The sequence below is a fragment of the Triturus cristatus genome, chromosome 5_2, assembly GCF_964204655.1.
Source record: "Triturus cristatus chromosome 5_2, aTriCri1.1, whole genome shotgun sequence".
NCBI lineage: Eukaryota > Metazoa > Chordata > Amphibia > Caudata > Salamandridae > Triturus > Triturus cristatus.
Window position 1 is genome coordinate 725,892,464 of NC_140588.1, and position 27,513 is coordinate 725,919,976.

The following is a 27,513-nucleotide window of genomic DNA, read 5'->3' on the forward strand; positions in this document are numbered from 1 at the left end:
TTTCAGTAACTTTGCTTGGAGTTGGCAGCTCCAACGAGAACAGCTCGGTTTGCGGCAGGATCGTGAGCTGCAGGTGGTAAATGCTGTATTTGTAACTTACACAGGGCAAGAGCTGAGGATTAGGCCTACGATACTTGGCAGGGCCATCCAGAGACTGAGAACACTGAGCAAAATGAGTTATCAGGGCAGTGGGCCCTTCCCACTGGCAAAAGTAAGTATTCAAGACAAAGTTCTGCCGATTAGTTGCAGCACGATAACGAGTTTGACGTGATCAGGGCTTTTAATGGGATGAAAAAACTGGGCGGTCTCTCAAACGGGCGTGGCCAATGTAATTAAGGGTGTGGCTTAAAAACACATAAGCTAAAAATCAGTGCTTAGCATAGTGTGCCGCCCGACTTGTATTATGCTGTTTCTGTCATTGCATCTGGATATATGATACAACAAGTAACATCATACCTACAACAAGTCAGGACTATTGGCTTTGTCAATGGTTGTTAGTTGCATAAGATAAATAAGCAGCAACTATGGCTTATATATAATATTGTAAAGGCTTCTACTAAAGGCCCTGGTGACACCATCACAATGTTGCTGCTCCTGCGTTTCTAAAAGAGAAGGGAAATCCAGAGAGAAAATTACTCTCTTTAAAGGATTTCCCTTCCCCTACAAGGCTCACCTGGGATGACGTAATGCCATAACTTCTCCACTAGTGAGAAGTGAGCAGTGTGAGCACGCGCACATCATGTGCCTGCTGTCACTGCAGTCCGGGGAAAAAACACACCACCTGTGCCAGGGCACAAAACAGAGCCCAATAGAGACCCGTTTCGAGGCCTCCTTTAAACAAGCATTGGCATAGCCAATAGGTCGCGCCTTTGGGACCTTATAAGTGTTTAGCCATGCAACAGTTGATGTTGTTGCACCAAGGATATTGTGCTGCATAACTAAATACTGATAAGGTCCCAAAAGTGAGACCTATTGGCTATGCCAATGCTTGTTATAGCTTGTTTCCTCCTTTAAGTAGTTCCACATCTGTATTTTCAGGCCTTGCACACGTTCTGAGAAGTGACGCTGTGCACAGATGTTTTCCCCGGAGACCTCTTATTTCCTACAGTGAGCATCTGTGTGAAGCTCACTAACACAAGAAGGTGGTGCGTCCTAGTAAAAAACATGCCAAGCCAGTTTGTTCCCCAGGTTTTCGTGTTTGTATAGCACACGTTCTCTGATTGGCATGGCCTTGCATCTCTTTCAGTGACTTTACTCTGAGATGTTCACACAGGCAGGAGCCTTATTCAAATTGTGTTTTATGAGTATTGTCTTATGGGCATTGTGGTCTGTTAAGTTTCCTGTTGAGTAAGCTGTTCCTAATTCATTGATTTGTGCATGTATGATCTTGATGTCTGTGACTGGAAGGATTTAGCAGTTCCTTGTGTACGATGTGAGGCCCGAGACTGGAGAAATGTACCAGTTCCTCAGTATTTATCTTCTTTTTCGTAGGCATGCACTTTGTCCGAGTTTGGGTGGAGAAGGGGGACAAATTGCATATGGTGGTCGTTGGTGGCTCGTGCTGTGGGTCCTGTGATGGCCCAGTAATATGGCATATATCATGCCTTTGTTTAATGTATTTGAGTTCTGAGATTTCAGCCGTTCATCTGTGTGATTTGTTTATGGAGCAGTAAAATATACTTGCTATCAGTACAGAGTTAATATTGATACTGCTCCCAACCCCTAGCCAGTAGTAAATGATTGATGAAATGAATGTGCAACAAGACAGCAGTATTTACCACGATGGATGGATGTGGTCACCCAGAGTTGTTCACTAGTCTGTCAGTGGTTATATTGACTGTGAAAACGTCCAATTGCAGTCTAATATGTGGCCCTGTTACTGAGGGCACTTACTGGGGTTTAGTTGAGCTGTTCTCACATGTACCATTGATACTAGTATCATAATGTCTTTTGCATGATTCTCTTATATAACATGGAACCTACAGTCTCTTGAAAAAAGCCTATCTCTAATTTCCCTATTACAGGCGAATTGCAGTTCACCTAGAGGCCTATAAAAAAAGGATTGGCATAGCCAATAGGTCTCGCTTTGGGACTTTATAAGTATTTAGTTATGCAGCACAATTTCCTTGGTGCACCAACATCAACTGTTGTACCAAGGATATTGTGGTGCATAACTAAATACTTATAAGGTCGCACAAGCGAGACCTATTGGCTTTGCCAATGCTTGTTTTATAATATTTCCGCCCCCTTCTGCATTCTTATATCTCCATACACATGCCTTTTTAAACTTCTTTTATTGTTGCCCGTATCATTTTACCACCATTCCCACAAAATACCGGTTTACCATACACAACTTCTGCTTGCTTTCTCTCTCCCTCCCTCCCTCCCTCTCTCTAAGGCCCATTGCAATGCAATAGGTCTCGCATTTAAGCAAGTTTAAGCTATTGGCATTATAAATGACAATGCCTTTTATTTATGTTTTAAAAACGAAAACAAAAAAAAAAGGCATTGTTATTTGCAATGTCAACAGCTCAAACTCATGTAAATGCGAGACCTATTGCATTGCACATGCTTGTTTTTTCCACTCGTGTTCTGGGTCATAGCCAAATGATGAAAAGTTTAAGTCCGGTTCCCCAACAAGGAGTACTGGTGCCCTCCATGCACAACCACCTTTACAAATGACGCACTGTGTCTGTGATGGTATTAGGGAGAGAAGAGCGCAGGGAAGTGAGGTTGGCGAAACGCGTTGAGATGTAGCAGCATTTCAGTCTTCGTTTTGAAAGCTTAACTACAACGTTGGCCAACTAACTAGAAGTCGAGTGAAATAACAGACTGAAACGCAATCAAATGTAGTGATACCAGCAGAACCTTTGTAAGCTTTTACCACCAGTCATACTCTTTTCCACTTATATTTACACCAAATAAGTGAGCTAGCAACTGGAACAGCAATCATAACACTGGCAATCAGACGACCAGAAGGAGTGCAAACGGTGGGGTCTGTTAAGATGGAGCAATTCAGTCAGCAAGAACTTGCACTCAATCCAAGAGTACATCCAGGGCACCGATGCCCAGACGCTTCAGTTTACCAGCCCTGAGCACTAATTTCAATGTAATTGACAAGAACTGCCAGTAAAGGTGCAGGTGAACGTTGTATTTTTTCATTTCCCACTGGTTACAATTTGGAAGACATTCCACTACATCCTGTGAGTAAACAATTAAGAAAATAAAATCGTGCAAGCAGAAAAATGAAGCGTATGCCTTCTCTCGGAAATTTCAACCATAGATTTATTGGAATGATAAATTCATTGTTAAATATGCAAGCAAAATATACTTTGCAGGTAACGAGAATACAGTTTTATTTGCTAAGTAGGAGAGGCTGAGGTGAAAGGGAGTCCAGTCACCAAAGAACCTTCATAAACAGCCACTTCTAAGTAGGCAATGAACAATCAGTGATGTAAGCATTAGAAAAATACAGTTTGAAAATATTACCTACATAATTTTAATAACCAAATATAATGTTCTTCACATGTCCTGTACTTAGACATACTATGTGTTGCATGGCTAAGTAAACAAATCACGTATTTTAAAAAATAACCCTCAAACACAAAAAAATGTGCTTTCCTTTTACATTATTTCCTATTAAATTTGACAGACGAATAGTAAATAAAAACGTGGTCATAGCGGCACCTAAACCTTACTACCACCTGAAAAGCAGATAAACCAATCCAATGACAGTTGCTCAACTATAGTCTTCATGAGCTAAAATCAACAGAAACTTGTTAAGAGTTAACAAAATACTGATATTTAAGGCCACTACATTTTAATGATGTTTACCTCATTTAGAGGTGGGCGGTATGAGATCGCTATCACTCCCATCTGCCCTTCTCTCGCACCCAGGGTGAGACAGAGGGTGGTTCTTCAGTTGACAAAGCCACCTCTAGCTCAGCTGCTAGGAAATCAGTGGAGTGGACCCGATGGTGACGCACAACACTCACTGGAGGGCTTACCCTTGTTAGGTCCATCCTCTAGGCCCATTTCCATTGGGTTTTTTTCATGTACAAATTCACAATTTAAACCATTGTGTTCCAGTCAAAGTGGACATGCGTGGAGAAAGCTCCCATCATGTTGCGGACATTGATTTTGCTTTTTGCGAAGACAGAATACCACTTTGGTGGTTTGATTTCAGATAAAAAATGTGAAGGCAGTCTTGCCGTCACCTTTTTTTTAAACTGAATTGGCCCCTGCCCTGGAGGTAGAAAAAGGAAGTAGCCGCTCTGGTGAGCGGGGAGGGGGAGTCTGCTGACACAATGGACAACTCTACATACGGTGGCCGACGTATATTAAAACAAGCTCCAACCGAAAGAAAAACCAAGGATCAAGGTGCTGTGAAAGACTTTCCTTGCATAAGTAGTGTGTTGTCTTACAGTCAACAGGTGTTTTTTTTATTATTATTACATTCCATGGTTTTGCATATCAAAGGGGTGTGACAATATGTGCTTAGCCTAATCTGGATTTCTCCACTAGGAATCCACTGCCGCTGACGAACCTGGAATGAATGCCAATGGAATGTTAGCAAGAAAGTCTACAAGCACTCATTAACCACTGTAAGTTGGGAATGTAGTTGTGGCACTTGGAATGATGGAGTAATGAAGCTTAATACACATTAATATCTTATAATATACTTAGCAAGGCAGGGTTGTTTTGCTATATTTGGGTAGTGCAGATGTGCAGTGCCCCTCAAGGCAACCTTGGGCTCAGGACACATGGCACTTGAGAAGGCACAATTGTGCATAATTTTAATGCACTTGAATTTCCTCTGAACCTGACAGCACTGAAACACATCAAGAAAGTACTGTACAGATCTACTTGTCTAACGTTAGAAATATCAAACAATATTTTCCTTTAAAAGATTTTAAGTTCTTTGGCCTAGATGCATTAAAAATGGAAACCCGCTTATCCAGCTTATTAGCCAGACCTACATGAGCAGGAAGAGATATTCTCAGTGCCAGACTGTATCAGCAAAGAAATGACGCAAAATGAAGTCCTTTCGCTGTTATTCAGGAAAGCAAGTGATTGCTGCCAGAAGCCTGTCCAGGCTCTTGTGGGTGGACACAGGCTGTGTGCAGACGTTGGTGAGCAGGCTGATAAACTCAGTAAGCGCATACTTGCTTCCTAGTTTCAATGCCCTTGTAGAACGCTTACTTGATAGTACTTTGTGGCATAATGTCTTCACTTCGATATCACAATGAAAACTGAGCAGGCATTACACTGGTTGGACACACCATCCCAGATAGCCCAGAAAAGTAGCATTTACCAGGAGTGATCACAGAAGCTATCGCTTTGTTGCTGCGGAAGACACTGGTCTAGAACAAAGATGCTTTGGCACTGCCCTGTACTAGCTAAGACCTACACTGTTCTCTCAGGTCCTTTTAACTTGCAGACTGATTCTGTCAATATATTTTTTTCCTTCAGTAAAATAAACTGTTTCTCTTTGCCTGAAACAGACGTATACGTTTTAGGCACAGATGAGGAGACTTCATATAAGCCCATCGTCTTCATCGTTGGATTGATACTTTATCATGGTTGTGTCTTCTCCACTCGCGCTTGCAGCTCCATGGGTCTGAATTTGTGTCCGATTCTTCTACGATTGGCTATAGTCGATTATGACGGGAGTGTGTTATAACATTTCAAAATAGAGTCTTGAAGCAGAGACATATGTGCTAATTTGTAAAAGCTGCAGAGATTCCCTTTGTATCACAGCCAGGGGTCTTGGAAGATTATGCTTTCAGCTTCTCCAGCGCTATGGCTTCCTGGAAAAAATAAGGAGAAACTGTGAGACATATGGAAAAAACAGATGCGTTCCCATTACTCCTCTAATTGGTCAATTCCAATTCCCCGTGGTGCATTTTCAGGGTCACATCAAATAGTATTAAATTTCTAAATACATTTATATCACAAGCAAAAAAAAACTATAGCCAAGATGCACAGTATGGTGCGTTCTAGTTCACACTACAGTAGAATATTGTTGAGCAATGGAAACATTGACCTGCTCAATGCAGGAAATGCGCGCCGGGAGGCGGTTGTGCAATGCAAAGAAGCAGAACTGGGTTAAAAGTCTAACTTCCTCTGTGAAATGACTGGTGCATATTCAAAAAAGGAAGTGGCGGTCGAGCGTGTGATTTTGGACAACTGCATATATTAACAATATTCACCATACATTACTTAAACATAAGGAAATTACCTCAGCATGAAAAAGTGGGAGATAAAAAAGAGCATCTCCTGTGTAGAGCTTCCCACATGACCTCAACATAAACCTTTTTATGAAGCCATTTTCCATTCTTAAAAAAATACGTTTCTCGCACTATTCAATATGAAAACTGTACTATGCACATGTGGCCACGCATTTCGCATGGGGTAGGAAAGGGAAAATATGCAGCCATGCCTAGTGTTATTCAGAGGAGCAAAATTGATAGCTAGGATCAGTCGGCACTGCGGAAACCTACCAACCACAGACATTTCTGAAAACTAGAGACCCAGAAGAATACAGGGATTGTGGATTGCACATATCCCGCCAACTGTCGACAAAATGTCTCTATACATGGAAGCAGCAGATGTCTGTTCTCCCTTGTGGTACCATCACCTGCACATGTGATCTAGTTCCGACAGTGTAGTTTGGGATGGCTAGGTGTGGGAGTTCTGGCTCTGCTTCCTGTACTAGCCTTTCCTCTCAAGGCTCCTATTGCTTCAATGAAACTGAGCCAGCACTAGCCTCTCTTGGCTGCACAGTATCTTGCAAGCCTCCCAGTGCCAACCATAATTCCTCTATGCACGTGGGTACGGGCCTATGCTCTTCTGTGCTTGCTTACCATTCTTTCTTGTACCCCGACTGCCCCATATGCTTTCCTACTCAGGTCCCCTTACCTCCCTGCTTGCGCCTCATCTCATGCCCCTTATGTACCTCTTCAGCTTTTGCACCTCCCACAACTCTCTGTCCATACCATTTCCTGGGCTTCCCTTCGTATGCATGTCCCAGGACTTCCTGCTCGCCCCTGTCCTCAGCAGTCTGCTTGTGGCCCTCCAGCACTCTCCTGGCCGTTCTCCTCGCATCAAAATCCAGGGCCGGGCTGGCCGTAGCGGGCACCGCGCAATCCCCCGGTGCGCCACACGGGTGGGGGCCGGTTTTGTGCCCCTGGGGGCCGTTTTTGGTTACAGGGCCGTTTTTGCAGCATAGCTGCCAAATCGGACCTGTAACAACATCGGCCGAAAACCGGCCCTGGCAAAGAGCTCGGCGGCACCCCCAAGCCCTGGGGGGGCTGGCCGAGCACTTTGCCAGGGCCGATTTTGGTTCCCAGTCAGGCCCTGTCAATATCTGTGCCCGCGTGCCTCTCTCTCCATATTCCCCCAGACCCAGTCACACCCTCTGCTCTCATCGCCCACGCCTTCTCACAACCCGCAAAATCTGCACATGCAGACACTGCTGTCCCCCCCCCCCCTTCCATGTCCATGCCATGTGCCCCCTGTTCCCTCACCACCTGTGACATTGATCCCTGGGTACCCCCTGCCCTTTTACCCACCTGAAATACATTAAGGGAAATGTAACAAGGCAGACTTTCCTGATCTGATAGTTTGCCACGCTGTTCATTTTAATAACAATATCAATAAAATCCACTTGCATCCAAGCACAACAGAATATTAATCGTTTCAGGTTTTTAGTGAAACATTTGCTGTCCAAGGGGCGAGGCTTCTGAAGGCTGGACGGGAAGAGCTGGAAGGCAGCTGGCTGCCACTGTGCGTTTATGAGACCTACTGCCCACTTCACTCCCAGGCTCATCTCTCTCTGTTGTCCTTTTCTGATGTGTATACAGGGTTGTTACGTTTAACGCATTCTTGATGTAAAAGAAGAATCCCTCCAGATGAGCATCTGCAAGTCGTGCTGTCAGAAAGGGTCGCCTGTACAGCAGTTGCTTTAGGCGGACTCTAGAACGTGAGAAGGTAACACCACTTCCAAGCACAGGGTAATGGTCCTTGGTATCTCATCTTAAGTCATTTTAAAATCACTCAAAAACCTTTAGCTAAGCTTTTGTTAAAGTTGACTTTGTAGACGTTTTGTAATGCTACCAGGCAAAACATGAGCTGTCAAGAGTAGTGCCTACAACAAAAAACACTACCTTTGACAGGTAAGTCAGTGAAACAACCTTAACTCCCAAACTGCCATGCTCGGTTTGTGGCTACACACACTACACAGATGTTAACTGACATATTTAATGATATGTCTGAATCAGCTCAGCACCCTTGCGGCCCTCAGCCTTTCGGATGCAGATCATAGTCTTCAGCTGTGCCCAGAAAGCTCTTTGCTCAGGGACTTGGAGCCCACTGGAAATGGCCTTTAAAATGCTTTACAATGGGGGGGCGTGGCCAGCGCCAGTAGAAGATGGCGGTTTATCCCTAACTCTCCCGAATCGCGGGAGGAAACGGCCGACATAGCGCGTTTCCGGGGCGACGCTCGGACCTCAAAGATCGAGCTTTCCTGGCGGAAATGAAGCTGCACACCTTGCTATAACTGAGGGAAGCGGCAGCAGCATGTAAGGGGCGTTTTTTCTTGTCAAGCACCTCTGAGCTATCTCGTCACAAGAGCGGCCGCCATTTTAACCCACATTCTGTGAGGAATTTTACTTCATATTGCTTATGGGGAGGCTTCTACATACTATGCCTATGTCTTGCACACCAGCTGACTGACAAATACTTAATATTAATTTATTGAAGCCCACAACTTCCCTCTGCCTGGTTTCTTGCATAATAATTGCGCTTTACCTGTAATAGTGAAATTCATTTCCTCATGCAGCTCGCTCTTATCGATGCTAAGAATGTTTCTACAGTCTTCAGGAAGCTCATAATTGACTTTCTTTTCCCTGCTCACAAGGGCTTTGCTGCCATCTACTGCCCAAGTGCCTCTGTGCGTCAGAGTTTAATTCTTCTTTTAAATTGAGACTGTTTCTTTTTCAAAGGCTTGCTTTTTGCTTTGTTAATCTTCCAGTTATTGGGGGGATATGGCTAAACGCCCAATGAATATGGCGGCGTTGGAATGTTGCCCCCCGAACCAGCGCGACGAGCTTGCGCTCACGGGCTGCTTGATATGTGGCTAGCCAGAGAAATGCTCCACTGAAACATCGTGCATCTTCAAGAAACTCCATTTGTCGCTTCTCAAGACAGCAAAACGCCGATTCTGTACGGTGTTAACACCTTCATGTGGAGTGGGTTTTCTCATTCAAATTTGCACCCATGGATGAACTTATGGATCTTATCTTCGATTTTTTTATGTCTTCAAGCATCTCTTTTTGTATAATGTTCGATTGGAGGGATACCTGTTGAGGGGAGACGTCTTACAGGGACACAACTGTGTTTCCTCTCATACATCTGTTATCTCTTTCTTCCTTTGCATGACCATGCTTGTTTTTGCCTCAACTCAGCTCTGCTTCGTCTTGTGGTGATTTTATTTTGTCATTCACGTTCACCTGCCTTCCTTGGATTCAGGTCCCTTGCATTTTCAGCATTGACCTACTGCTTTCCTTTTATTGACTCCCAGACCCCTCATGGGAAAACTTCGGAATTTAGAGCTGGCTGCTTCTTCTCAGTTGCCTGTGGACTCGGACTCAGATTCTCCTCCTCGGGACATGGTGGACGCCGCGACATCGAAGTCAGATTTAATACGAGGCGCCATCCCAAAAGCGCGCAACAAAGGGAAACTGCCGTCCTCTCTAGCTTCCTCTAAGCGCCTGAAGAAAGACCCACCATCCCCGGGGAGTAATTCCTCATCCGCTTCCATGGATCTCATTTTGGAAGAACTTCGAGCTTTCAAACCCTTTATGGAGGCAACCACAAAGAACATGCAGGCTATGCAGGAAAAATGGTCGACTCTAGAGTCACGTGTTCAAACTTTGGAAACCTCTACAGACTCTTTGCAATCCTCTTGTTCCCACATACCGTCAATGGAGGCGGAGATTCTTCTGCTCAAACGTCAGACAGAGGATTTGGAAAATAGAAATCGTAGGAACAACCTACGCCTTTATGGTCTTCCAGAACTTACAGAAGGGCCAAACCCCACCGTCTTCTTCCAATCCTTTCTTGCCAAGATTTTAGATGCTCCGGCCTTAACTTCCGTCAACATCCAAAGGGCTCATCGCCTTGGTCCAAAGGTCGCTAGTAAGCCTAGAGGCGTCATTATGCTTTTCCTACAATTCACTGACCTACTACAGGTCCTTTCAGCTGCCAAGCTCAAGAAGCAAATTGTGTGGGAAGGTCACCGCCTCTATCTTTCGCAAGATGTCTCCAAGGCCACTGCAGATCGTAGGAAGAAGTTCTTGGACATGCGACCTCAACTACGGGCCCTGAATGCTAGATATGGTTTACTACATCCTTGTCTCTTCAAGGTCACATATAAGGACAGAACAACCACATATGAAGACCCCGCAGCTTTGCAGGCGTTTCTCCAACGGCAACGCCCAGATGTTATGGATACTTCCAGACCTGGTTGACCGGTCCTACTATTTTTTCTTGGAATTTGTTGTGTTATGATTCTGTTGTCTTTTCATTATTGCTGATGTTGTGAATCCCCTATTGTCTCTTCTTCCAGCAGTCGTATCACTCTCATGTGTCTCCTTTGTAGTTCAATTGTAGTTTATTGTTTCTTGTTTCCCTGTGACGCGTCTTCCCCTTTATTTGTATATTTCTCTTTGTTTTTACAGATATCTTCTTCCTCCCTTCTACCCCGATGTGCTATGCTGTTTTCTATATGCTGCGTTCTTGGTCTCATGGTATTTGAGGTTCGATGTTTTGTTCTGGATGTCGTCGTCGCTGTCTCCTGGCGCCATCACCCCATTCTTGTTCTTGAGTTTTTCGTTCCGTAAGTATGTTTTTCAGTCGTTCGTTTCGAACATGTACTGTCTTTTTGTTGGTTTTTGTTTCTGTCCTTTCTCCTACATTTGATCTCTTACCATTTGCTTTTTCCTCTCTCCTTTCATTCTCTTTCCCCTCCCATTTCCCCTTTTTTTGCTCTTTCCTTACCTTTGATTCAGTATTATATTCTCAGTGGTTCCTTCCTTCCTTCCTTCCTTCTTTCCTTTCCTTTCCTTCCTCTTTGCTTTCTTTCCTTCTGCCCTCTCTCCTTCATCAATCTGTTACAATTCTCTCAGTTTTCTCTAGTTATTTTCTCTGTAATAATAAGCATGTTGCTATTAGCTGTTTTTCTTTGCTATTCCATTCCGTGTTACATCATGGAACGTTAAGGGTTTAATCAACCCCATTAAAAGGCAAAGGGTTTTATCACATTTAGCGAGACTTAAATCTGATGTTGCCCTCCTTCAGGAGACTCATCTCTCTGAAACGGAGGCTCTGAAACTCAAGCGTTATTGGGTGGGTCATGTTTTTTGCTCCCCCACAGTTTCTAAGAAAAATGGTGTTGTGATTTTATTACATAAAAAGTTGAAAGTTTCCTCAATTTCTCATGAATGTGATGTTGATGGTCGATGGGTTATTGTTACACTGCTCATAGATAATATTCCTATCACTCTTTTTAATGTGTATGCCCCAACTGGGATTGACAGGTTATTTTGGCCCTCTATTTCCACTAAGCTGTCCTCCTTTTCTGGAGATTATATACTTCTCGGGGGAGATTGTAACCAAATTGTTGATCCCTTCCTCGATCGTCATTCCAAGGTTAAATTTATCCCCTCTAGAATGCACTCTCAATTTGTCAACACCTTTCAAAATAATGCCTTGGTAGATATTTGGAGATTGTGTAATCCTGATCTTCGGGAGTACAGTTTTTACTCTCCTCCACATCAATCACAATCCCGCATTGATCATATTTTCCTTAGTAAATCCCTATCCCAGCACGCCATACGCTCTGATATTGGTTCCATCCTAATCTCGGACCATGCTCCGATTCATGTGGACCTTGACCTAATTCCTTTCTCCCCTCACTCTGGCAGATGGCGTTTCAATAATGCTTTGCTTTTGGAACCTACTTTCTGTTCTGATTTTACTACCTTTGCCACTGAATTTTTCCTTCTCAATCATACCCCTGACTCCTCTTTTGTTACTGTTTGGGATTCTTTTAAAGCAGCCTCTAGGGGTTTTATTATTAATTTTGTAGCCCGACAAAAGAGACTTCGAGAAGCCAAGTCCGAACGCATTTTAGCTAATATTAAGAATTTAGAGCTTGATTTTCACGCCTTTAATTCTGAGATTTCTCTTAAAAAGCTTATTGACGCGAAAATTTCCTTCAATAGGTTTACAACTAATGCCGCTTCTAACCTTTTGCTAAAATGTAATTCCAGGTATTATGGGGGTAAAAACAAAATGGGGAGACTTTTGGCCAATTACTTAAAGATAAAAAAGGAGCGTACAAAGATTGAATCCATTAAGACTTCCACTGGGCACTCTTACTTTAAAGATAAGGACATTCTTTCTGAATTTGTTAAATTTTATGATAATCTTTACACCCCCGAGCACATCCCGGAGTCTACAGATCTTCTTTCATATTTTCACTCGCTTCCCTCTCCCCCGGCCTCTTCCGTTGATTTTGCTGCCCTAGAACAGGACATTTCGCTCTCTGAAATTTCCCATGCTATTTCTAAATTACGGCACGGTAAGTCTCCAGGCCCTGATGGGTTCACTATTGAATTCTATAGCCACTTTGCCTCTCTACTTCTCCCTAAACTGTTACTACTATTCCAATCCTTCCTTGCAGCGGGTTCTTCCAGCGGCTCTTTCCAACAGGCTCTAATCTGTTTAATCCCCAAAGAAGATAAGGATCATTCGTTGTGCAAAAATTACAGACCAATTTCCCTGGTCAATACGGATTACAAAATTTTGGCTAAAATTCTGGCATTGCGCATGGATCCCCTTTTACCCGACCTCATTGGCCCTGAACAATCAGGTTTTGTTAAGGGCCGTCTCTCTTCTGATAACTCCCGTGTTTTTCTTAATATACTTAGCAAGGCTCCCTCACTGTCACTTCCCTTCGCGGCTATATCTTTAGACGCGGAGAAAGCCTTTGACAGGATTGGATGGGATTTTATGTTTCAGACCTTACGCTGGATCGGCTTTTCTTCCAAATTCATCTCTATTATTTCTTTACTTTATTCTAATCCGCAGGCTTCCATTTTTGTCAATGGGTTGATCTCGGATTATTTCTCGCTGCACAGAGGAGTGCGACAAGGTTGTCCTCTATCCCCCCTACTTTTTGTTTTAGCCTTGGAACCCTTTCTTACCAAAATTCGTCTGGACAACAGTATTTCTGGTTTTAAATTTGGTTCGCGTCAGGTTAAACTCTCGGTCTATGCTGACGATATTCTTTTTTACTGCTCTGATCCTGTTTCCTCTATTCCCTCTTTTCTCCAGCAGGTGTCTTCCTTCTCCGCGGTTTCTGGTTATCGCCTAAATGCTGATAAATGTGAGATTTTACCTCTAAACCCTAGTTGTCAAAAACATCTTTTTTCCCAAACCGGTTTCTCATGGCAACCTTCTAAGATCAAATATTTGGGTGTTTGGTTTGCTCCTCTCTTGTCTGATATGCTCAAATTTAATTTTGATTATGTCTTCAAGAAAATGGACACAGCTATTCAACGTTGGCACCCGCTCTTTCTGTCCTGGTGGGGTCGGCTCAATTCTATAAAAATGATGTTATCCCCTCTTCTTCTCTATACCATTTCCATGCTTCCAGTGCACATTCCAGTTTCCTTCTTTAAACGGATTGATTCCTTGTTGCTGAAATTCTTATGGAATGGCAAGCGTTCTCGGATAGCTTTGGCTTCATTGCGCAAAGATAAGGCCCAGTCTGGTGTACGCTTTCCGGATTTTAGAGAATACCACCGAGCTTTCTCTTTGAAACAATCGACCCGTTGGTTCTCTTCCGATCTTCCGCTCTATCCGCCTGTCTGGCTAAGTATGGAATCTTCCTTCCTGTCCCCCTTTACTTTTCGCGAATTCTTATCCTTCACGTCTTCTTTAATTCGCTTTCGCACACCTATTATTTCTCATTCCCGTACTCTCCTTCTCCCTTACCTAATATCATCTTATCCCTCCCTTCTTTCTATTCACGAACAACCGATATGGCATAATTCTCTTTTTAAAATTCGTAATCGTACCATATTCTGGAAGACTTGGCATTCTAGAGGATTGTGTTGGATCTCTCAATTAATTTCCCAAGATATTCCTCTCTCATTCCAGGAACTTAAATCCTCTTTCTCCCTACCCTCTTCTGCTCGATTGCAATACAACACCCTTCTCCCAGTCCTGATCGTATATCTTCGCTCCTTGGAACCTTCTACCAATATTCCTTTGGCCCGCAAAGCTACTTCTCTATTATTGAATGCGTCTCCCTCAGCCTCTGCTATTTATAACTCTTTCCGATACGCCACTGACAGACTAAAGTCTAAAATCGAGATTGCATGGGAATTGGATTTTTCTCAGGATTGGCCAATACCTTTCTGGGACAAAATATGGACTAAACTTCATAAAACCTCTAGAGCTGCTAATACTACCCAAACCTTATATTTTATCTATAACAGAACTTTATGTACTCCACATGCTTTATCCCGTTTTTCGTCTGACACAACATCTATTTGTTGGTCCTGTTCCTGTCCCGTTGCTGATCTCAAACACATGTTGTTTGAATGCCCTCCTATTTCCAAGTTCTGGCACCTAATTTGGACGCAAATACAAAAAATATTCCATCTTCAAATTCCCTTCTCCCCTTTACAAGTTTTTCTAGGTTCCCTATCACCGTTTCTTCCGCAATCTCCTTCCCATTATTTACTACTTGATCTCCTAGTTGCTGTGGCTTTCCATACCATTACTTCTAATTGGAAGCAGGCTGCAAAGGTTTCCTATCAATCTTGGTGGAATGCAGTCTGCTTCCATCACCGCCTAGACACCAATTACGTATCTCCCGTTTCCCTAGCAATTAAGCGCGATCTGATTTGGCTCCCTTTGGTATCTTATCTCTCCTCCTTTGCTCCAGCACATGCCTCTCCAGACCCTGAAACAGTTGAGGTACGCAAGCCGCCATGATTTTCTTGTTTCCTTAATGCCTTTTTACTATGATATTGCGTTCTACTACATTATACAGTATTTTTCGTTCCTACACGTAGGTTCTGTTCATATAAACCTCATGCTTGTTATTTTTGCTTTAATTGAGAATTTTTATTGAAATGCTAATTGTTTGTATATGCATACCATGATGATTATACCCCCTTTCCCCTCCCTTCTCCTTCCCTTCTTATTTCTTCAATAAACTCAAACTTAAAAAAAAAAAAAAAAAAAAATGCTTTACAATGCTTGGTGGCCTTTTGGTGCACAGCCAGGGTTCAGCACTCCCTTCCCATAGGCCCGCTGGGCTGGACATTTGACTGTGCTCGGTACACTCTGGGAGCAGGAGCTGGTGCTCGGCCCCACCCTGCCGAAGCAGCCTTTCTCCCAAAGCCTGCTGTGCACATATTTCTTGCACGCAGTGCAAGTGCTGGCCTTACTGCAGGCCATGCTCTCACACCCACCTAACCTTGAGCTGCCTGGGCTTCAGCATTCGTGTTCTCAAGGCAGCTGTGACATCATTAGATAGGTCCTGAGTAGTACGTAGTGAGGGTGGCAGTTAAGGTTGCCGGGTCTGGTGGCTCAGTGGACTAAAGCAGCCACTGCAGGGGCCTGTGTTCGACCTCATGGTCACAAAAACTCCTTGGTGAAAAGCATCTGAATAGAGTCCGACGAGGGTGTTGCCTCTGTGTGGGAGTGTTAAATTCTCTCATCTTTTCCTTATCTGCCTCCTATGCAAATCTTCAAGCAAACAGTGATATGAATACAAGGGCGTGAAAACAAACATCCCTGTTGTAATGTTTTTAAGCAAAGCACGTACCTTTGAGCCAGGCGGGGCGGTCAGTCCTAAAAACGCGTAGACTCCATTGTTTTCCCGGGCTTCGAAGAACGCGTTATAATCCTGAGAGATTGTGAAAAAGGGAGGGAAGAGAGAAAGCCATGGTTAGCAACTATCCCGGCTGATACTGGGTTAAAGTTACATATTGCCATTGTTTCTTGTATAAAATGAAATACAGCCGGACTCTGGCCCTGTGAAGGGCGGTCAGGTTTTCTCTTGCTCCGCCGGAATAGCAGCGGTTGATTTCAATATGTAGGCTACTGACCGCTGAGAAGCAATTCTGCAGCACCCGGGCAGCTCCGAGGTTAGGTACCCCATCCACAGAGGAGACGAGAGTTCGCAACTGGACAGTTAATGTGTTAGACGTGAAGGTAATTTCAACGGGGAGGAGAGGTTTCATCAGCCCCTGTGTTTTGTGCGTAGTGCTTAATTTGAAAAGTAATTAGTGCCGGTGCCCAAAGCTGTGCTTCAAACCACCTCATGACTCTCTAATGCACCACCAGACACCCCCTGCCCCTTAATCTCACTCGTGCAGGTCCATGGCTCCTCTCTTTGGGACGGATTTTTCGTCTTTCTCTTCCTCCTTTTTCCCCCCTATATCCGTTTTCATTCTCTTGCTCTCTTGAAATGTCGGATGTGAAAAAATAAGTGCCGCTCCCCAAAATGAGTGCTGGTGGGGCCCACCGGCAACTAGCAGCTCAAATTAATCACGGTGGGTTTATGTGTAAGAGAAAGAGCAGTTTTCAGCCAACTGTTCGGTAACTACTGCTCTGCCCCAGTCTCTTGTGGCTCATGTAGTTCGCCAGGTCTGCGGATGTATCCACGCTTCCATTGAATTTAACAAGAGTACAGTGGCCCCCCTCACGCTTCTCACTGCGCTACACGCGCAGCGGGCAATTCACCAAAGCATTTGTAAGCACAGGAACAGGACACTGGTACTATAGGAGCACTCTCTTGCGCACTCAGAGATAGATACCCGTGTGAATCAGCTCTGCAATGTCCTGATCCCCATTATTACAAAGCAACCAAACCTTTCTATTTGAACTAAATGTATATCAATATTCCCTGAATATTTTAATTGTAGATGTTTTCGGCCCATACATACAGCTATGCAAGAGTACATGAAAGTAATGAATACACAAGCATGTACTTCAAATCCCACAGTGAACAGTGTTGTGTTTATTGTAGCGCGCAGCATAGGTGCGGAGCGCTTTTAAATGTAAACTTGTTTGGGCACGGACCCTAGTTGACTCGATAGATGTTCTAGAGTCTGGGTCCGTGCCGGGGAGAGTTCTGTGCAGACAGTTGAGAGCTTGGTGGGAGCTGTTGGCAGACGTGTATCTAGGTGGTGCTGTTTATACAATAAATCTACGTGTCAAACGTATTGGGTACGAGTATCCTTCTCAACAAACTTGGCGACGAGGATGGGATTCAGGCCTCAAACTCTTTGAGCAAAGACAATAAGCTGCAAAGTGGCCACCTCACACTCTGAGATGAAACCCATGTATGGCACTGTGAAACAAAATAACAGGACTGGCCTCATTCTTGTAGTATATACACGCTACACTCCGTCAACTTGAGCCATATCTTATCATAATGGTAGTGCGTCAGTGTAGGCCTGGCTTCCTGATGCGCCTAACACAGAGACAAACTGCTACCGTACCACAATGTATACAGCGCCTCCACCCGGCCTCCTAAGCACTCATTATACTAGGTTGGTTAGAAGGCAAGAGAGACAGTCATAATATACTGAATAAGAAATGTACAATCAGCTCACAGAGGCACTGTTCAAACCAATTACCCGGGTGTAAAGAATTTGACAATTTATTTGACTACAAAAAATAACGCAGCAGTTCAAAAGTTGTGATTCTGTCTTTACAAAAATGCTATGTATGCCTTGACGCGACAGTTATATATTTTTTTATAAATTCCTCCATTATGAAAATGTTTTACACCTCAGACTTGAGATTCATCCATTTCGCTGAGTCACTGGTTATAGAAATCCTACAGCACATAATTTACACCTCAGACTTGAGTTTCATCCATTTCGCAGAGTCACTGGTTATAGAAATCCTACTGCACATTTACTTTTGTCCTTTTTCATTTGCATAAACATGTCGTTTTCCTTACTCCCGGAGACCAAGTATTTTTACTAAACAACTCAGTAGTATAGGCCGAGGAACACCCCCCCCCCCCCCCACCACTTCACTCTCTCGTCTATCAGTCCTCCCTGTATTGTCCGCATCCTTGGAGTATCACTCAGTGAATAATCGGTTAAAGAAACAAGCATTGAAAATGCAATAGGCCTCGCCTTTTATTAAGTTAAAGCCATTTGCTTTGCTATATAATACCATTAGCAAAGCAAATGGCTTTAACTTAATAAAAGTCTCGCATTTATGCGAGCTTGAGCTATTGAATTTGCAAATAACAATGCCTTTTATTTTGGTTTCTTTATTCAAACATAAATAAAAGGCATTGTCATTTACAATGCCAATAGCTTAAACTTGCATTAATGCGAGACCTATTGCATTGCAAATGCTTTTATAGGTACGGCCTATGCAGCGCATGTTGTATTCACTCTGTGGGCTTACACCGCACTCATGTGAAGTAACAGTAGATGTTGTGGCACCCAAGATAATGTGCTACGTACCTAAACACTTATAAGGTCCCAAAGGCGAGACCTATTGGCTATGCCAATGCTTGTTTAACGTTTGGGAGGATGAGCAACTCAATTTGTTTCTGAAAAAAGGGAAAAGTACATACGAACACGCAATTTAAGATTCACACACAAAACCAGAAAGGGTGGACGCAGCTTAGGAAGATTAGCCTGTGCCATCTGGAATTCTATAATGGCCAAAATCCACAACTTATATCAACCAAAAGTCCTTCCCAAAAAATCTAAAAACGGCTACTTAGCCAAGCCTGTTATTTCACTTAATACTCTCTTTGACGCTCATAGGCTTGAATTGTTTATGTATCAGTAAATAGTGTCAAGAATCCATTGGTGAGAGAGTGCTATACGCAAATAATTGACATAACATACACCATAGTGTCTCTTAGTTTAAACACATTACACTCGGACTGCTGAACTATCAGCAAGGTCTGGAAGACATAGGACATTCAGAAGCAGAAAAAGAAGGATGATCAAATATATAGTGAGAGTGTTGTGTGGCAGATAAAATGGTGTCTGCAGCACTATATTAGTCCTCCAATTGTTAAGTGCGGCAATAAGGAATAACCCGGAAACACGCATTTGGCAAGGTGGCAGAGTAAGCTTTACGTATTGCATTCAGAAATCTTGGGATACGTCCCAAAGGTTGGGGTAGTACTGTAACAAAAGCTTTTCGGGGGAGAGGGGCTCCCGATCCCAAACTCAAAAGTATCCCATCATAACCGACTATTTTCAGCAAGATTAACATGCAGGTGCTGGATCCAAGCTGCAGATAAAAAAATATGAAAAATAATCCAAGGCGGCAAAAAGAGGCCGATGCAACCAAAACTGGAATCATGCCTACTTGACAGGCAAAATACACAGGAGGGAAGGGCAATGTCAAGCACAGTGCAAGGTTGTGCACGTCTTAAAGGGATCATGCACGTCTTCGAGGGATTGATTATTAAGGGGAAAAAGGGACGCCGCGGTTGAGGGCCCTGTACATTCAAGAAGTACTGCAACCATGTTTGGGACCCAGTGCACGCACTAATGTATGGGTGAGGCAATACTGCAGATTTGTGAGAAGGGGCGGTGCATATTAATGGGGCTGTACATGCGAAGGGGGCGAAGTGCATTGCTGTAACTGGGGTGATAAATATTTGAGGCAATGGGGAATCCATACTGAAAACGACATGCCAAATAGAAGTGGCATAATGCAGAGACTTGCGCCTCCGCGGCGCAAACACTGAACTGGGCAGCCTGTCGCACACCCAAACCTCGTCCTGCAGCAGAGAACCCGACATGGTATCCCTGTCCTTGCTCTCAGCCCTCTCTACAACGTAAATCGTGCCCCGGCCGTGCAGCCTACCTGCCCTCCAACCGCCCAGTCTTGGGGTCCCCTCTCTGCAAATCCACCGCCTGTGCACCCTCCCTCACCTCAACTCATTAATGTAAGGTGCCGAGCGGCGGCGCTGCATGGGTGGCTCCTCTGGGCCCAGCTGCAGCTCCTTCACTCCGCTCTCCGCAGCGCCGCGGACATAGAGGCGCTCAGCGGGCCGCCAATTTCTCCCTACTCAAGCTGTCCAGGAAGAGGATGCCGTGCTCCGCTACCAAGTTCCGGTCTGCAGAAACCGTGCACGCACATGCGACACCCTGTAGCGTGACTGTAGGGGGCCCTCGCAGGACTGCAGCCACAACTTGAGGTAAACGGTGAATATTGTGGGACAAATTATCCGCTTACTGACGTAGTGGCCGTTTAAACAAGGTCTGAGGCAAAGGAGCGCCGAGGTGCACTGGGGGGAGGTGTAAGGATGGGCAGCAAAAGGTCGGGTTACGGGGTAAGGCGGGGAAGCAGGCCTCCCAGGGGGAGGGTTGTTGGCAGCGGCAGGCCACGCATGAAAGGTTTTCTTGTCTTTATGGGGCCATGTGTTTGAAACACATGGCTCCATAAAGATAAGAAAACCTTTTACCACAGACGTAAAGGAACCGAGCCAGTCCATCTGGGACGGCTCTAAAAGCGAAAAGTGTACGTCACGAGACGCTCTTTTCCAATGGCTGGCCACCGTTTAGCATAAACGGTGACGCCAGCCAATGGAAAAGAGGGGTGGGGCTTAAAGCCCACTAGAGAAATCTAACCAAAACATTAAATCTCGCCAGCGAGACTGCGCATGTCTGCGCAGTCTTACGCCAGGCGAGACCTAAAAAGGAGGCAGGGCCCTTGACAGGAGGCCAATGCAGCGTGCACCACCCACTGCCCCAACCAGTGCTGCCAATGACTGAACCAACAAAACTACTAACCATCACACCCTACAAGTGTGACAATTCAGACTTAATATACATAAACAATGACTAATACCTTCTGCACAAGATATTCTTATAGCGAGTGTCGGGTGTTTGTCATTTTAATGTAAACTGAATTGTTCAACAACTCTAGTTGTGCTCATCACAAAATTAGACAAACAGCGCCACCATGTAGTAAGTTGTCATAAGTACTACTGTTGACAATAAAGCACCGGTAACCACCGGCCTAAATTAAGCACTGGTTACCCCTTCCATCAGCGCCACTAAACTGAGATTATAGTGCCTCATCGTTATCCTGTGACCGCCCACCCTCAGTGCCACACTGAAGAAAGGGGTTGGCACAGCTGAGTAGGGCAAAACATTCTTGAGCATCGGGTACCATTCATGATAAGTATGAAAGAAACTACAGGGGTGTTATGAGCACAATCTGTCATGGCATGTTGTAGCAGACACTCCAGGACATGAAGGAACACCGGCTACCATGCAACCTCACTAAGAGTCCACCCGCAAAAGATGCCACACAAGCTTTCAGGCATCAGCCACCAACCACAGCATTTACACACAAACAAATCCAAACGCACACACTAAAACGTAAGAGCAATCAGGCATCAATGCTGTAAACAATGACACCAGTGTTTCTCACATCCACCTCTGCAAAGCAGCCCCATTACCCACATACACGGACTATGCCTTAAGTGCACCGCGCACTTCCGGGGTAAGGAAAACAGTAATTTCACAAAATACATTTCCATACTTCAACTGACACCTCTCACTGGTCTCTGAACGGAGCACCGGCTAGCCCCCAATACCTGGATTTCGGGATCACCAGGCCTCCCTGCCATTCCATGAAACAGCAAGAAGAAACAAACCGAATGCTCACTTTTGTAAACACAGGGACAATGCATTTAGGTTATAAAGGTTTTTGCACTGAAAGTTGTTTTACGAAACCTCTTGTATACGTTTTTCGACAATGGGATGACCTTTTCTTTTCACTTCAAACAGCTGTATGTTTAGTGTAATGTTTATTTTAATGTTAAAGCCTGGGCAGAGACTATGTGGGAAAGATTCTGCACAGAACCAGAAGATCGAAGGGCCGTTTGCTTTCATATCAGAGTACGGGCGGTTTTCTGTGCAGGTGAGCACTTCCGGGTACTAATGGGAAATGACTCTTTCCATTTCCAGACAAACTTTGGGCGCAGTGAGAGCACTAAACAGAGTAACCCAGGAGGGTCAGCAGAGATGCACCTCAATATTAAGGGCTCCGTTATCATACACACTAACACAAAGGAGCGGTTTGGCACACAATAATTCAGGATACTGATCCCCACCTTTGCATATAAAAAAAAAATGGAGAGCCTGCGTTCTCCCTTTTACACTATACAAGGCCAGGCTTGTACTGAGAGCCTAAGCGCTAATACCGCTGTATGAGCGGCGAGTGACTACTTACACGGTGGGAGCCTGAATCAATGGCTGGCTTCTGTATGGAAGTGCAAGAGTAAGTTGATGGATGGGTGACTTTTTGTAAAGGTGGATAACTGGGTGTGCGCCTGGCTTGAGGGATTACTCTTTTTGTGAATAGGTGGAAGGACGGATGCATGACTTTTTCAGTGGATTAGTGGTTGGATGTATGGATGAATGAGTGGTTGTGTCAATGGGTTCATGGTAGGAAGTAGGATAGCGTGTTTCTTCCAATACACTTGTGGGTTGAAGGATGAATGACAGTGTTGATGGGTTGACGTAAGAAAATGGATGATTGGAGTTATGTTGATGGGGTTTTATCATGGAGGGTATATGTTTGTATTGATGGGTTGTTGCTTGGGATGATGGACACAGGGTTGTGTGAATGGATGGAGGAGTGTGGCTGTTTGGACTGATGAGGGTGGTTCGATGAATGAGTAAGGATGGCTAGATTTGTGTATGCATGGTTACGTGGAAGGGTCGGTCAGTGGGTAGATGCGTGAGTAAAACTTTTTGTGTGTGTAGGTGGCTGGTGGAGCTACTGTGCGAACTGGTATCAGTAGGGCACAAGTCTTGAATGTATATAGCAGACAGAAATAGGGTGTCATGAGTTAGTGTTACACACACACAGCAGTGCAAAATTCCCTCCCTCATTGAATATAAATTTCGCATATGAAACAGTTTAGCAGCACAAGCCACCCTCGCAGGTAGCATGACCACCACCACAAAATGACCCCCGCCCAGCCATCTATCAGAATGAACGAGCACAGAATAGGCAATTGTGGGGCAAGCTACTCTCCTACAGAGACAAGCGGAGCAGCGCCCGTGCTTCGTTATCACTTTAGAATGTTTCTGGTTAAGATACTAAGAGTCCCCTTGACCCACTCATCTTTATTTTGGACACTGCTGACAAGGGCACAGTTTATTCTTTGAAAAACGGCGCTGAACCCCAATAATACTTCCTGGCTGGATGTGTAGTGACATCCGGGATGAGGACAATATTCAGGCCCTTACAACAGGCCCTAGAGGCACCCAGTGCCCTGCCACAGATGGACCGAACAGCTACTAGTTTGCATTAGTTTATTTGGCATCAAACATTATCTGAGGAATGCTATTCGTTTGCAATGACGGAGACGTCAACGTAACACACAATGTACAGACATCTATGCCTCACCTGGCAATGATTATACATAAATAAAAGCATCGGATATAGGCCTAGGATTCAGTTTGTTGAGAGGTTAACAATGTCTACCCAATCTTTATCACGTGCTCGGCATCCTCTACTGTGCCACCTGAGAAAAGCATCTTGGCCTTTGATTTGAATAATGCGCTAAAGAAACAGGGGCACATTTTCCCTTAAGGAACACGAAAACAGCTGGCCTTTGCCAATGCTGCTTAAACATGGGACAGGACAACATGGCTAGGCAAAATGGCTAGGCCTTTTGTGAGGTTTTATCATCACCAGGGTAAGACGGAGGCCCGGAAGTCCCACGTTTTGCTATTCATGCTTGCAAGGTCGCAAATGAAAGACTATGGGAAGTACAGCAGGTGGCGTCTATGCATTTTACAGCTCTTAAGTGCATCCAAGTGAATGGTAAAATCACACTACTCGAGAAACCAATCTGATGTATTCATTCACGGGTCTGACACTGCGCTTTTCCTATAAGGTCACAAACATTACTGCTGCACACTGCATACTACAGAAGTTGCTTTACCTATTAATCTTCAGTAAGCATCGTACTCCGAGCCTTCACGCTGACAGTGCAAACTCCACCTTTGTGACGGTTGCATGGTTTTATGTACTTACGTGCGTCAGATTCGAGCCATGTGTGTTCCAAGTCTAAGGACAGCTTAGTTTTAATGACCACAAGCCATACAGAGCGTGGGAATCTTGGAAGGGAAAAGGCAGTCAGGTCTGTTTGCAGATTATGGCCCAGTTCCTGTGATGATAATCAGAATATTATAGATTTAAATCTTAACTCTTATAAATGCGCGTTTCACCGTTTTCTTTTTTTTTTTTTTAACAATAGCCCATGGAAGCGTGCCCTTGACTGTCCGCAGATTATTCTGCAAAAACTTCCCTCTATTTAACATGCTGTGCTAAGGGTATATGTAGCGCCTCAATGCTATTTTGCGAATTATGCTGATGCAGAGCCATTAGGCCAGAGTAGACGGCTATCTCTTAAAATGTACATACCATGTACTTTGGGGTCCTCCCCTTTGAACCATTAGCTTATTTGGATCTGTCCATTTCTTCTTCTGGCCCGAGCCATTGTGACTCAGCATAGATCAGCCAGGAGGAGTATTTCTTTCTCCCTTCAATGTATTGGCTCTGTGGTGCATCATGTCACTTCCTATGGAGTGCCTGAGGAACTATTGTACACCTAAAAAGTACACTCAACAATGGCCTTTTATGTCAAATTAATTTATTTCTCTCATACATCAACTGTATACAGAAATCAATCTATTTCACAGCAGAAGGGACTACCAATATCACAATATTACCACAACAATACCAATACGATCATCAATACCACACCACTAATACCGCCACAGGAAATACCACACCCAGCACTACTACCACCAATACTCCATTACCAACACCACTAACCACTAGTAGAGGCAATAGCTCCAGCTTTAATGTACTATCAAATGGAGATATAATTTCTCTATGTACTTGCATTGTCACATTAAAAGAACACAACGCACACCACTACCAATAACGCACACTACCAACATGACCATCATAAACAATACCCTCCACCTGTAGTAATGTAGTATATAAGAATTTACCATTATTGCAGTAATGTATCTTTAAGGCTCTGTGTATATTTCAATTACTTGACATCACTAGGTTCTGGAATGTAAACTGTAGTATTCAGATGCCTCTTGTATTTTACTGCGATCAGTCGTGGGTTTTCCTCATGGAATAAACTACCTGCTTCAACTATATCTCTTTTCTTTGGATTGATTGAATCTTTATCGTGAGGATACTACTACATTAATTGGCGACGCTTGGATAGGATTGATGATCTGAAACCACGCATATTTTTTTTAAGAGGACATTGTGACCCACTGACCTTGGAAGATCGTCAGTAATTCGAGAAATTTTAATGAAATTGATGTTTTAATGCTAATCGAGGCCGTGTAAGTACTGTTTACTCTTTATGGACTTTGTTTGGTGCCTCGCAACTATAGTTTTCTTACCGATGCAAAGTCGCGCTCTGCTTTCTTTCAAACGCGCAAGCATTCCGGCACCCGTTCTGCCCCGCGCTCCTTCATCTGGCATCTCTTCTATGCGTGCGGATGACATCAAGCGTTTCACAATGCGATGATGTCAGCACGTTTTGGGCAGCGATTTTGAAAGATTGGGAAGTATTACCTCCACAGCAATAGCAGATACGCGCTATTTGAAAGCAACTTAACGATCTTCACACCGAGTTAGTTGTTTGTGCAAATTCGATCTTTTTCTACAAAAAAGAAGGAACTACATATAAACAATATTTTTTTTGGGACACTTTAAAATAAAAGGTGTTACATATATATATACAAAAATTTTTTTTTTACATACATTTCATTTTAAACATGGATAACTCCAACAATAGTATTTTAGCACCACCGTGTTTCTTGAAAGTTCCTGGCAAGCCACCCACACCATGGCATAAGTGGTTAAGAGTTTTTACGAACTATTTAGAAGCTATAGATGCCTTGGATTATTCTCCTTCCAGCAAGAGAGCGATTTTATTTAATCATCTTGGAGATGCAGGTCAGCAACTTTTCGATAGTCTACCAATTGTGCAAAGTTCGACCTCAGATGATTCATGGAATGTCTTCACTGAAGCTTTAGCGCGTCTTGGGAAACAATTTAAAGATGAACCATCCATTATGGTGGAACGTCATGTTTTTGTGAAACGTAGACAGTTACCAGAAGAATCTATTGAGGATTATCTTGCCACCCTCAGAGTTCTTGCTACAAAATGTGATTATGGTCCTTACCTTGACACTGCACTCCGAGATCAGCTGGTTTTCAATTGTTACAACAAAAAGATTCAAGAACGTATTTTGACTTGCAAGAATCCTACACTTGATGAAGTTATGGTCATTGCACGAAGTATAGAATGTTCTGTCACCTCACAAACAATTATTGCAGAATCTTCAGCAACGAATCCTACCAGTAGTGTTATGTCTTTATCTACGAATGACTCTAATAAATGTAACATTAGTGCTGTCAATGCTCGTTATAAAGATAGAAAATATGTTGACCGTAAAAATAACATTTTCTGTTACAGGTGCGGCTCAAAATTTCATGTTGGCAATAATCCTAATTGCCCCGCTCTAGGGAAAAGATGTAATAATTGTAAAAAAGTTGGTCATTTTTTTACGGTTTGCAAAGCACCAAAAGACAAATTAAAGTTAACTTTGTATATACAGAAGATGAAATTTGTGAAGCTTTTAATGTGGCTTCTTTATCTGTTGAGGTCAACGCTTTGGATGGTAGTGCTGTTAAAGGACCTAATTGTAGTATATTAATTGGTCCTGTTGCTGTCGATGTAATGGCGGACTCGGGTTCGCCAATTACTATTTTGGATGAGAATTTTTTTTACAGCTTATGGCCTAAGTTATTGTCCACTGATGTTAATCCTAAAGCATTTGGTGGATATGATATCATTATGCTAGGTTTTTTTAATGACACGATTGACTTCAAAAATCGAATGATTCACACTAAAATTTATGTAGCTGTAAATGGCAGAGACATTTTAAGGTGGCGGGACCAAGCTAGTTTAGGTATTCTACTCAAACCAGGACATCCTGAACCTGTTGTTTTAGGTGATTTTCCTGTAATGTTCATTTCTGACAACATGACACAAGATTCCACTTTAAACTTATTGTTTAAGGAGTACAAAAATGTGTTCAATGATAATGTAGGACTTGTTAAAAACTTTGAACACACAATTAAGTTGAAAGATTATGTAACTCCTGTGGTTAAAAAAGTACGTCCTGTTCCTCTTTCTGTTAGAGACGATCTTAAGAAACACCTTGACACATTGTGCTCTCAGGATATTATATGTCCTGTTGATTCTTCAGAATGGATTTGTGCCGCTGTAGTCGCTCGAAAACATTCTGGCGATATTCGTTTATGTGCAGACTTAAGAGTTCTGAATCGCAATATTGTTGT

At 43.6% G+C, this 27,513-nt stretch overlaps 2 protein-coding genes across 3 annotated transcripts in view; one reads left to right on the forward strand and one right to left on the reverse strand.

Moving 5' to 3' along the window:
- Positions 1 to 3,267: 3,267 nt before the first annotated feature.
- Positions 3,268 to 27,513, reverse strand: part of SH3BGRL (SH3 domain binding glutamate rich protein like) — a 266,619-nt gene continuing 242,373 nt past the window's right edge. The window contains exons 3-4 of one of the 2 annotated variants that reach the window (XM_085607829.1): positions 15,911 to 15,991; positions 3,268 to 5,810 (exon numbers count right to left, since the gene is read on the reverse strand). In XM_085607829.1, the coding sequence (XP_085463955.1) occupies positions 5,778 to 5,810; positions 15,911 to 15,991 (114 nt within the window). In that variant the 3' untranslated portion in view covers positions 3,268 to 5,777. The remainder of the gene's footprint in view (positions 5,811 to 15,910; positions 15,992 to 27,513) is intronic. The other variant, XM_085607830.1, reaches the window with a different exon arrangement.
- LOC146829185 (uncharacterized) overlaps positions 9,322 to 27,513 on the forward strand; it is a 64,466-nt gene continuing 46,274 nt past the window's right edge. The window contains exon 1 of the mRNA XM_085607828.1: positions 9,322 to 10,900. Within this exon, the coding sequence (XP_085463954.1) occupies positions 9,591 to 10,532 (942 nt within the window). The 5' untranslated portion in view covers positions 9,322 to 9,590 and the 3' untranslated portion in view covers positions 10,533 to 10,900. The remainder of the gene's footprint in view (positions 10,901 to 27,513) is intronic.